Genomic DNA, 12,711 nt, shown 5'->3' with positions numbered 1-12,711 from the left:
TTAAACTAAATCCCCTTCCTTACCTGTTGGCTTATAGCATAAATGTCTCCCTCTTGAGGTAACATAGTGGCTGTGCAGTCTTGTGCAATTGCATCAGGTTTACTGTATTGAGGTTTTTCATGTAATTAATACCTGTGCTGTACATAATTCCTATTTCAGGAGCTGCCATAGCGGCGTGGGTCAGTCTGCTTTGGTCCAGACTGAAATATCTCTATGATGGTTGGTCATGGGTACCATGGGCATTCAGTGTGCCTAGAGGAGCAATCCTAATGATGGTGGGAATTCCCTGACTTTTCCTCTAGAGCCATGATGAAAGGTTTTACTTATCCTGAGAAATATCTCAACATCTACTACATTGGATTGGTACAGAATTCTGTACATAGATTCATGGTTCCCAGTTCATGTATCCAAGTGACTTTGGTCATCACCTGACTTTTCCCCTAGGGCCACAACAAGTGTTCCTGTTTGTGGTTTTAAGTGAAATGTCTTGACCACTGTTGGATGGATATCTATGAGAGGTACAGATGTTCCGCTCAGGATGTAGTAAATTAGATGATCCTGTAATTTTTCCCCTAGCCCTAACCAGTTATTTGGTTTATGACAAAATACCTGCAAAAGTAAAAACATTCCTCAGCCACTTTGTGTTCAATGCTAATTAGCAAAAGTTTCAATGTTAATTTGCTTACCTAAGATGGTGAACATGGTAAACATACCCGCTAAACATCACCATGTTGGCATTGGCATTGTGAGTGTGTTGCTATCACAGAGCAGCTAGCATGGAAGTCCTTGTTCAGTCTATTGAAATCAACTACTCAATAGATGTAGATAAGGATTACTAATATTGCCTTGTGTGTAACAGGCAATTAGCTGCTCTCATTAGTGGTGTGTAACTTGAAACAAGGTGCTAATGGTGTTTTCTCCATTAGCTCCACAGACAAAGTACATTTTCAAAGTGAGCACTTACTTATGAAATCAAGAACTATCCTCTCTTGCAGATGTTATTATACTTAATTTATTACTGAATGAGACTCCATCAAGAGTACCCACTGTGTTGCTCAGCAAGTAAAATGTTAGCCTGTGTTTGGGGACAAACGTTTAATTGTCTGGAATCAGTTATGACTCAATAGACAAAGGATTTGTCCTCATTCCTCTTTTATGTCTTGTTTTTCATCCTGCATGAGTAAACATGCGATTGTTCTCAAAGGATATTTTATGCATTTTTTGAGCCACATCTAATAGCCTGAACTGAGCACAGCAGAACTTCTTAGAATGAAAAAGAAATTCCCTGGGCAAAGTGGAACATTGTAGTATCTGTTGAATGTGCTTGTCACTTCTTTTATTTTAATTTTTGGTCCTTACACCATTGCCCTCCACAGCCCTCTCCTATGCCCCTTCCTCTTCTGCCACCCCAGCGCTTCTGGGCCTCAGCTGTTGCGTTTATGAAAACAAGACACTCGATTATGTGCAACTCATCTTTGTTCGAGCCCCATCAGAAACCTCATACATCCAGGGTGGCTCACATCGACCCAACAATTTCTGATATGAGGCCTGTGGCTTGATGGATGGTTGCTTTAAAGGTGTGTGCGTTGTGGTGCTAGTGTTGGTGTTTGGGATTAGTGGCCAATTGATCATTACAATTGGCTTGGAACAACAAGCTGCTGTTGTGGACATGAGGGTCATAAATCTGTCCGTGGGGAGCGGGCTGATTGTGTTATTTGATGTCCCAGTCCTGTTTTGGTTGACTTTGACTGAGAGAGGTCTAGGTGTCAGGGCTGATTGTGTTTAGGCCTGTGGGACATCACAGGTAATGAGATTTCTGCCTATTGACAGGCTGGGTAGGTCGTTGGGGTCTATTGAGGGGTGGAGCAAGGAAAAGAAAAAAGGGCAACTGGTTTCATGGAGAGCGGCAGTAAGGGACTAGCGGAGTTAAAGATTCTAAAACCATATTATCTCAATCAGTGTACATGTGATGGGATCCTACCTGAACACTAAATTATGTGCCAAAGTATTTGTTTGTGCACTTTTCACTGGTTTGAAGTGGGTGGAGCTTGGGTGGATAAAGCTAATGCCACTTATTATGATGAACCCATTAGCATTTAGCAATATTTGAAGTAGAAAAAGTTGCTTAGGTTGCCAGGACACAAATCTGAGTAACTTTATTCATAAATAGACATGAAGTTTTCTTTGGGCTTTGAATGACTTGTTTTCACATCTTTGCTCGCACTGTTTAAGGCTGAAGACATAACGTCACAAAAAACATCTTTCTGCTTTGATTTTTATTTTACTGCCAACCCTGCCCCTTTTGCACACATCAGTTGAGTCACCTCTTGTTAACACTACAACAAGAAGATTTAGCAACAACTGTCCCACTATTATACCACCCACAGGGTTTAACAGTAGAATGGATGCAGAAGGCGAAGAAAGATCCACAATTTGCTGCCATTATATACAACTTACTATATATAGAGATGTTGGAGGTGTTGATAGAAGGCTTCCACACAAACAAAAGTCATCCAGGAGAAATGCTTAAATCAGGTGAGGAAATATGCAGCAATGATGGAAGAGAGAGGAGGAGGAACAGGAGAAGGGAGGGCGGTGATAAGGGTGTGGGGAGGGGGGTGTTGATTGTTTCTCATACAAGAGTGGTATCGCAGACGGATCTCCATACCAGACCACAGGGTACTCTGGGCTCTGTGTGTCTGTCACTGGAGCCAAGAAGTGTGGGAGGGCTTTTGACAACTCTTTATACATTACCAGTTCCTGTCTTTTTTTTCTCATCTTGTGTGTTACTGTCACTCTGTCTCTTACTGTCTTTTTTTCTTTCGGTTTCTCTAAACATTTTTTTGCTTCAATCTGGGTCCCAGTCTAACTTATTACACTCTGCGTAAATATGGTCAGCGTCAGTTTGCAGAGCACTGAAGAACATCAGCGCATCTGGAAATAAATTGTCCAAACTGACAACGAGAGCAGATTTCAAGGAATCGATTTTTCAAAGGTGAGTGTTTTATTTCCTAGAAAAAAATAATAATTAAATTATTATAAGAGTAATTGTATTTGTAATACAGCATTTGGCTGTAACCTATGGTTTTATCTGCTGTTTTATGGTGAGAGGAAATCTACAGAATATATGATTGCATTTGGAGTAAACATTTTAACAACGAATGAAGTGGAGTAACAAAGGTTGGAATGATATGAAACCGTTTGAGAGATTAGGCTGTTAAAACTGTTTAATGTTAGAAAATTACCCTTACAGAAACAGATGAATGACCAGCTTTTAACAACAAGTTTTAGACAAGTGCTCTATGTTATGAAAAAATAATGCACATTTTCTATAGAATATTAAATATTTTTTCATAATCACTTTCTTATAGTTAACAAATAAAGCGGGTCTAATAGTGATCTTGTATTTATTTCAAATAAACATGATTTAAGTGAAAAGTCCTTAACTGAGGTCTGAAATAAATCTTGTGGACAACATGTTGTGATGAGACAGGGTAATTAGACACGGGGCGAAATCTGTGAGCAAAATGGCGATCAACAAGTGTGAAATGAAATGAGCACGCCATGATGACCTTGTAGAGACGCTGCCCCACAGCCCCTCTTGTTGCCTTCAGCTTGGGTCCCATCACTCTCTGTTGCTTTTTCTCCACTCTCCTCTTGCTCTTTTTTATTTCATATAATTTCAACTTGAAAAAATAAATGTATTAATATATGAAACGACCCATGAACTTTATGCATTTCCCTCTCACACCGTCTGCGTAACGTTTTTTCCTAAAATGCCATATTTTTTTATGTTGCTTCACTGTTTAATTTTTTTTAACAGCTTTAATTGAGTTTTCCTCCCACAGTTGTGTTGAACCCCATTAAGTCTTGTTATGTTTTGCAGTGATAACCCAGTTTCCCAAACGGGATATTAAAGTTCCCTCCTGTGTTTTACTCACTCAAGACTCTTTGGCTGCACCTGCCTTCTTTCCTCTCCCACAACCAACCGGCATTCCGCTCCCGTAGGCTGTGCACCCCGCCATACTGACAGAGAGTCCCTGTCGGCCTGATGTCCTCAGTTGTAGCCCCGGAAAAACCCACCTCTAACACCATGGGCCCCAAAGAGGTCAGTGCAGATCTGACACAATTGTAGTCGATTAGTGGCATGCCATACAGTCTGATAGAGAAAATCTAACTGAATCTCGACATTGTGCAAGCTTCTTCATTAAATGCATTTCTCTCTAACTTGGTCTGTCTGACTCAATTTATGCTGACCAAAAAAGTGTTGGGTGTGGAAAAAGAACCATAATGGTAATGAAAGCCACTTTTGTTGGAAGGTAAAATTGACTTAAACATAATTTTAACCTTTTACAATTTACTTAACTTACTCAGAGGACAAAATATAAATCCTCAGCTGGTGCATGAAGCCCTGATGAAATGAAGGGGATTGTCACGGTCTTTCTTGTGTGGGAAGTGACAGAATAATAAAATGAGGGTGAGACTAAAAGAGACTGGTTCACCAGGTGCTTTTAAATCACACGTGCATGCTTGTACGTGTAAATGGGATCTATCTGCTGTACTTGTCTGTCGTTCGATCATATACACCTATCTACTTCATCGGTCTTTATTTACAATGACTTACTGTATGTACAAGATTGTACAGAGAAAATCCATAGTTCGTTAACATGACTAAATGTTCCTGTCTGACCTTTTGGAGAGAAATATACAATCAAAGTATACCTTTAGTATGTTTAAGGCATTGACTCATTATTAATTTAGTGACTTCTGACTCTTTAGGTGGAGCTGATCCTGGTGAAGGAGCAGAATGGGGTTCAGTTCACCTCAACCACCTTAGTGGCTCCAACTCCTTCTCAGACCAACCGCAGTGGGGAGGAGGAGAGGGAGACCTGGGGGAAGAAAATCGACTTCCTCCTGTCTGTGATCGGATTCGCCGTAGACCTCGCCAATGTCTGGAGATTCCCCTACCTCTGCTATAAGAATGGAGGAGGTGAGATGGATTAAAAGACTGAGGGGGGTGGAAGCTGATGTTGGCCCATGTGTAAAGGGTCCCTATGGATACAGAAGGGATTAAGGAAGGGAAAGCAGGGTATAGGGTGTGTTTCATATGAGAGAATAAAATCATCCTCCTCTCCTAAGCGAGTAGGGAAGGAAGGACTTGAAGGGCTGATGGTGGAGATTTTTGTGTGGTCGTGTTGAAAGGAAAGATGGGGAGAACAGAAAGAAATATATGAAAAAATAATTTATTCACACACACTTACATACTGTTTTCACCTGCATGCACTATACTCGCATGTATGTGCATATGTATTTGCACATGAATGCAGATGTGTATGTGATATCGTGGGTGTGTTTCAGCTCCTTGTGCTCGCTGGTTGTTGTTTGAGATTGTTTTTTTCCCAACCCTGTACAGAGATCAAAATAAGGGAAAAATCACAGCTGCTCTGAACAGATTAGCTCTAACAATCACTGCCACTAATTACAGCTGTTTAACATAGAGCTCTGTTTACGTTTAAGAGCTATAGACGATATTGAGGCCATGGTCAAGGTTGACTACATGTTGCCAAATCCTGTCATACTTGTATTCAGGGGAAATATTAATGAGTTTCATTTGTGACAATTAACCCATTTTTTTTAATGATCTGATTTTATGGCTGAGAGTAGAGAGGAGACAGAAAATTAGGGGAAAGAGGAACGACATGCAACGAAGGTACCTGGCCAGATGCAAACCAGGGACATTGTTGTTCATTGTCGGTGCTTTAACTGCTAATCCACCAAGGTGCCCCGAGCCAAACTATTTTTAAGAGTGTTGATAATCACCATATTTCCTACTCTGTGACTGTATGTAATCCAACTATTTATGGTAGATTATAAGATCTCCTTTCATCATCTCAAAAAACTACACAAAACAACATTTCACAGAGGCTGTTTAACATTGAGTAAGTCACAGCTGACACCCCTCTCCTTGGAGTTTCTCCTCAGTGGGCTCTTGGCATCAACTATGACATGTAATGATTTGCATCTGGTGTCAAATAAGAGAAAGAAACCAAAGAAAATTAATAATTGGGTGAGGCCTTCATGGACAATGAGTGTCGGTCTTTTCTCAGTCACCTGTGTTTTGTAGTTTAGGTTAGCATAATTATGCTAGAAAATTGAATTAAGTTCCTAGCATGTAATCGCAAATTTAACTAATTAGCTAACATATATCACTAAGGTGCTATTCAATTACTAAACGGTCAATTATTTTCACCTGATATGCATGTTTAAAGCATTTTGGAATGTGACATTTCATCTGGAGATGAAGTTTTACCTGTCATTGTGTGTGCAGGTGCATTCCTGGTGCCATACCTGTTCTTCATGGTGATAGCAGGCATGCCTCTCTTCTACATGGAGCTGGCTCTGGGACAGTACAACAGAGAGGGGGCAGCAGGGGTCTGGAAGATCTGTCCCCTATTTAAAGGTAGGAAGTGACGCGTCATAGGACACAAATTCGGATACAGACAGACACATGCTCATACTGGAGGATGTACACATGCAAATGACCCTTTCTTGACACCCTCATGTCTTCACAAAAACGCTTGCACGTGTATATTAGATCTTTCTATCATGGCGTGAGTTCATTTGTCCATCTGCCTGCATGCCTGTCTGTCTGATCATATACTTCATTTAAAAAGGTCAGATTATGCACAACCCTGCATGTCATAAACAACCCACAGCATTAGCAGATTGCTACAAGTGAAACACATTTCATCAACACCCAAATATTTCTATCAGTCGGATCCTTCCTTCTAAATGCATCAATCAGAATCCATTTCTATGCCGGCAACGTTGACTTTCAGCTGAATTCGTCACTTGTGCAAGCAGTGCCAGATGAATTTCAGATGGCTCACCATACCTAAAAATCGCGATTTCTCACTTACTAATAAGCTAGTCAGGATCTTGACTGTGGACAGTCACACTATTCTTGGCAATTAATCTAAATCTCAGACAATTCACATACAGATTCAGAACATGCGAGATGAAGTTAAGTACTTTAAGCTTCACTCGGTAAATCAATATACATGCTGGCTGTAACCTGCTTCCTCTTTCCATCACTGAACACAGGCACTACTGTTTTCCATCATGTTATGCTTGGTTGTCAATGTAAGTGCTGTTTCTAGTGTATTTTACTGTAAATGTGAGGTTTTATGGTCAGATGTTTTCTGAACCTGATTTTAAATCGTAGGTATTTCTTTATAACATTGAATATATATGACAAAATAAGAAACAATCAAAATAAAATTCAGGAGAAAAAATATTCTTAGAGTTTAATGCAAAAACACATCTGCTTGTTTGATTTAGGGATGACGATGTTGGTCAGCGACATCTGTACTTTGTATTTTGTGCTAACATTAAGATAATGTTAATATGTAGCAGCTGGATGGTGCAGTAGCAGTATTTTAGCCCTGTGAACAGCAGGTCAGAAGTTCAAACCTCTGGTAAGTCATTTTAGATACAAGTGTCTGCTAAATGAGTACATTTAATGTTAACAAGTGAAACTAAGGTGGTGAACTTGGTGAACATTATACCTGCTTAACATCAGCACATTAGCTTTATCAGCTTTGTGCCTAAGTACAGTCTCACAGAGTAGCTAGCATGCCTGTAGACTCTAGAGTCTACAGAGTCTAGACTCTAATTGGTGCAAGGAAATTTCACTTGAGTCTCGCCCACTTCAAATCAGTGACAAAAGCAAACAAAAATCTCAAGTGAAATAACCGAAACTGCTCTAGGATGTCATCACTCATATTGCGAAGCTGATTGAGAAAATATGTCTTATTAAGCTTTTTTTTCCTCCTTTTCTTTATTGTGTTATTTATCTTTTTTGTGCATGTAATAGGTTTGCAAAGTGAAAAAGCCCAAAGTCCACCCCAAAGGGAGTTCCCATCTCCTACAGAAAACACTGCTCTGAACTGCCTGAAAACAGCTCTGTTGAATTCTAGCCTTTACTTCCCTAACCTATTTGCGTAACTTTGTAACACGTCATAATGCTCGCCTAGTGGCTAGTGAGGCACACCTTCAAAAACACTGATGGAGTAACACACTGAGCTGCAGTACACACGGTGACAATATTTCTGCCCGCTGCCTCCCCTCAACCCTAGCCTACCTACCAAACGTGACAGTGAATGAAAAAAAGTTGTTGCTGTGACGTAGAGACAGTGCACAGTTAAAACGTTACGTATGAAAGATCAATTTGTTACAAATTATTAACTTACCAATCTGAAACTCTTGCTCGAGTCTAGGTTGCGAAGCTAGTTCGCGAACATGTACAGCCGAACCAATGCTGGTTACCAGCTTGTCAGGACCCGCCCTACTCTTCTTCTGATTGGCTATGTGCAACTCCCAACAAAGATCTAATAGAAGTGGGATGCTTCGCTCTGCAACTAAAACGGAGTGTAACACACAAGATTAAAAGATGTGCTGCAGCAATGTGCAGTATGACAAAAATATGGTGTTTTTTGAAAATCAAACAATATTAACCTATTCTGGTAGTACTCCTAAATAAAATGATGAACCTGAAAATGAGCATAAAATTACTACTTTAATATCTGCATGTCTTTCTGTCTGCTTGTCTGCCTACATGCCTGTCTGTCCACATGCCAGTCTCTTTTGTCTGCTTGTCTCTGCCGTTGAGCAGCGACAGCCATTGTTTATCCTCCCCAGAGCATCAGGTTTTGTTGGCACTCAGATGGAAAGCAAATGAAAATTGGGCTTTTAGACTCTCGTCCTGATTGTCCAAATCCTTCTGTCAAGTAGTGGCAGGGAACACTGGCTGACACTCTGTGGGGATACTTTTCAACACATCGATAAGCAAAGCACAGTTTAGGAGAATGTCATCCAAACATACAATAATGGAGAAACAAACATTAAGACCGATTCACATTTCTGAGCAAAGTCATTGGTTGAAAATATAATATACATTGCTTGGTGCAACTTTTTATGCTTTTACAAGCTGTGACTTGTGTGTTTTTATCCATCTCCATCTTTGTACTATATAAAGAATAAACAAAAATACACACTCAAATACCTTTGCCAACAGCAGACTATCTATCGCTTCCCAGTATAGTGCCGTACCACTGTCGTTTGTTACATCATGTCCTTGTTCTGGGTCTGGAGGTGGCCCACAGTGCAAACGTGTGCCTTCATGTGTTTCTGTGCGTGTGCCTCTGAGCGTGTGCCTCCTGTGTGTGAACATGTGCCGTCTGTCAGGGAGCACACTGAGTAGGTTGACGTTCTAATCACACGCTTCACTCTCTCTTTCTCTGTCTCTCAGCGGGGGATAACAGTAATTATTCAAATACACACATACACATGCCCATATTGACAGTAATTATTCTGATCAACAAGCTGGTTTCCTCTCAAGATCAATGCATGTAAAGAAAATGACTGAGAACGGGAGACGGAGAGAGATAACATGGCTGCATGTGGCGCTAATAAGAGGCATCGCTCCCTGGACAAATATCACATCCACATTACAAAAGAATCAATAAGGCACACTTGTGGCCATGCCTCTTGGCAAAGGTTAACTATTAAATTCAGCCTTAGAAGAGTGAACACTGTTTCAGATTTATAGAAAGGGTAGATGTGTTGATAATTAAGGCGTGAAGAGGCAATCTTTAGAAGTTGATGAATCTTAAGGGTTTTAAAATGAAAGAGTGAAAAATAAAATGTCTGCTAAAGAAATAATGTCTGATATTCCTTGTTTTTGTGAAATATTGGATAAAAGTACTCCATTGGACCTCAAACAGTTATTTATGTCCCTCTGAAATGTTGTGGAGTAAAAGTAAAAAGTAAAAAAGTGCAAGAAACTCAAAATTGGACAGAAGTACAATACTTGAGTACATGAACAGTTACTATCCAGCACTGTACATTTCTGCAGCCATGGAAGTCAGCCATGAAAACCTGTACTCTGCAATTCAAACAGGGCTAAGGACCAATGGGATGTTAGATTCCACTGAGGTGCCCCATTTCAATATCTCAGGTGTTAATTAGGTGTCAGCATAGCCAATTCCAGCTCCTCTTTCGATCTCGTTCTCTCTGTGTCTTTAATGCCTAAATATGTGAATTATTTGTGTTCCCCTAACAGGTGTAGGCTTTACAGTAATCCTCATTTCCCTCTACGTTGGTTTCTACTATAATGTCATCATCTCCTGGGCGCTGTTCTACCTCTTCTCCTCGTTCACCAGCGAGCTACCTTGGGTCCACTGCAACAACACCTGGAACAGTCCTAACTGCTCCGACTGGGCTGACAACAGCTCAGTCAATGATATTTACAAGTCCACCCCTGCTCAGGAGTACTTTGAGTAAGTTGGCCTGAATTAAGGCTCTAACATTTATTTATTAATATTTGTTTGATATTGTTAGTTCTATAAAAAAAAATGCTATTACTGGTACTTCGATTTATAGTCAGTTTGGAGCCCCGCCATGCTTTTGAAAAATCTGATTTTTTTTATTTTTTATCTAACAGTATTTAAATGGTATTATAAAGAGATATGTATTAGTGTCTGCCTCTGGGAAAGTGGGAAAAAGTTCTATTCCCAAATCAGGTGAAGTGAATCTAGAGTTACTTAGTGAAACTGTTATTATAAATGGGAATTGGAATGGAATCTACTGTGTTCCCACTTTTCCAGCGTGGGAAAAAAAACTAATAAATGCCTTAGGACAGACCTTTCTCTTATGTATTTGGTGTAGTCTAAAGTGTCAAAGAGTAATGTTAAGCTATCTTGGCTTACTTGATGAGTGTATATGTGATCAAATAACATAACTGTGATTTTATAAGCAACAAGAAACTGAGAGAATTGTTTATTGGGTGTCTTTTTCCAAGCTATGTCCGAGTGGAGGCCCACAGTCCCAGACCTTAAAAACCTCTGATCTATTTTTTGTTGAGGTCTTTCAACCTACAGCAAATAATGAAACTGTAAGGTCACTGCAGTTGAACTAGTCCAACTACTAAAATGTGTGTCTTGCATTGGCTGAGCTTGAGCTTGAGCCATGTGAAGGTGCAGAGGTGGCTTGACACTCTTCAGACTAACTGATCTTACTGTAATTACTATCAGCTGTTTGTCTAGATTTAGTAATGCCTTGGAATAGCTAATTATGAATAATTAAAGTATAAAATATTCAAAAATGAACATCAGGTATATTTTCCTTAAAATGTATCCAGAGTTTGGCTGCATTTGGCTGATGTAGCCTCCCTCCCCTGTGAAGCCAACCAGGTGTCTCCTGTTCCAAGAGTTCTGTTGTGACCGTTGAGGCATTTCATCCATGCCAGTTGAAATGGCAGTGTGCTATTTACACAGAACCACCTGCAGACAATTTAACCACATCCGTTGAACATTGGCTGATCTCATCTCAGGCTGTCTCTGAAATGATTTCAATCAAGGTGTCAGCAAGGTTCAGTGATTATATAGTTTTTCAGGTAATGCCTGAAATTCAACCTTACAGAATGCAACATAAAAGTATACTTACACCAAATTATACCAAATCTGCCCCATTGGCATTGCAGTTTTCCCATGTTGGCAGGCTGTCACGATCTTTGAGACGTTTAAGCGTTTTAAGGAAACAATTTGCAGCATTTGTCATTTGCTAGAACCTAGCCATATGAACCCTGATTGCAGCCAGGATTACTACATCTAGAATCAGCTCATTCAGGGTAATTCAGGGTAACCTAGAAATATATCTTGGTGAGGTGAGCTCAAAGTGAAGCTCTAAAGGACTCTAAGGTGTAGTGCTGTTTCTGTCTTGGTCATGTCAAGGGCTCAGAACATGTCAACAACAATTTCAGGATGTTGTGTATACTTTCAAGTCACTCAACAAAACTTTATAAAACCAGGTAATACACTTTATACATAGTAAAAGACAGAAGTGGCAAGAATAAGCCAAGAAATACATTTATAATATACATGATATGAAACAGAGAATACATTAATAATATGCATATTATTAAGCACCAGGAAAAGGTAATCTCGGTGAGAGCATTTCAGAGGTTACTGCCAGCCACACTGAAGGTCCTGTCACCCATAGAGTGGAGCCCGGAGGTGCGGAGTGGAGAGTACATGGGTTTCAGAGTACATGAGTAGGTACACCAAGTAGAAGGGCAGTAATCTAATTGGGATCTGATAAAGGCAAGAATGTAAGTCTCTTAATCAAAGTGGGAAAGAGAAGAGCATAGCCTGGAGATGTTCTTCAAATGGAAATGGCAGTCTTGATGATGTTTTTGATATGTGTGTCAAAACAAAGGGTGGAGTCAAAAGTTACACCAAGATTTTTGCCTTCAGCAACAGTGGATTTAAAGAAAAACAGGGATGGACAGATTTAGATGGAGTACTTTGCCAAGTGTAGCTGGTGAAGCAATGAGAATAGCCTCAGGTGATGTAGTAGTAGAATGTCCTATGGCTTAGAGTGTACGTAGATTTTTGTGTTGTCTGCATAGCAGTGAAAGTTGAGTCCAAGAGGGAAAATGTAGTAAAAGTAATGAATAGTAATGGTCCAAGAACTGAGCCCTGGGGGACACCATGGGAAGCAGGGATGTGGGAGATCTAAAGCAGCTAATGGACACAAGCTGCTGTCTAGCTTTGAGATAGGACAGTTAGCTCAAGGAGTTGGGCAAGATATAGGGGTTTGGTAATTGGTCTGTAGTTCTTGTATTCTTCTAGGTCAGCGACAGTTGTTTTT

General features: G+C 40.1%; 1 protein-coding gene across 1 annotated transcript in view; it reads left to right on the top strand.

The window, feature by feature from the left end:
• Positions 1–2,681: 2,681 nt before the first annotated feature.
• slc6a3 (solute carrier family 6 member 3) overlaps positions 2,682–12,711 on the top strand; it is a 27,501-nt gene continuing 17,471 nt past the window's right edge. The window contains exons 1-5 of the mRNA XM_038711901.1: positions 2,682–2,995; positions 3,947–4,108; positions 4,780–4,990; positions 6,329–6,460; positions 10,124–10,340. Coding sequence (XP_038567829.1) covers positions 4,052–4,108; positions 4,780–4,990; positions 6,329–6,460; positions 10,124–10,340 — 617 coding nt within the window. The 5' untranslated portion in view covers positions 2,682–2,995; positions 3,947–4,051. The remainder of the gene's footprint in view (positions 2,996–3,946; positions 4,109–4,779; positions 4,991–6,328; positions 6,461–10,123; positions 10,341–12,711) is intronic.

Source organism: Micropterus salmoides, unplaced genomic scaffold (assembly GCF_014851395.1).
Source record: "Micropterus salmoides isolate LMB-PRFRI ecotype aquatic unplaced genomic scaffold, ASM1485139v1 Ms_hic_scaffold_11, whole genome shotgun sequence".
Classification (NCBI taxonomy): Eukaryota; Metazoa; Chordata; class Actinopteri; order Centrarchiformes; family Centrarchidae; genus Micropterus; species Micropterus salmoides.
The sequence above is the reverse complement of the archived record's forward strand: the minus strand, read 5'-3'. Positions and strand labels throughout refer to the sequence as shown.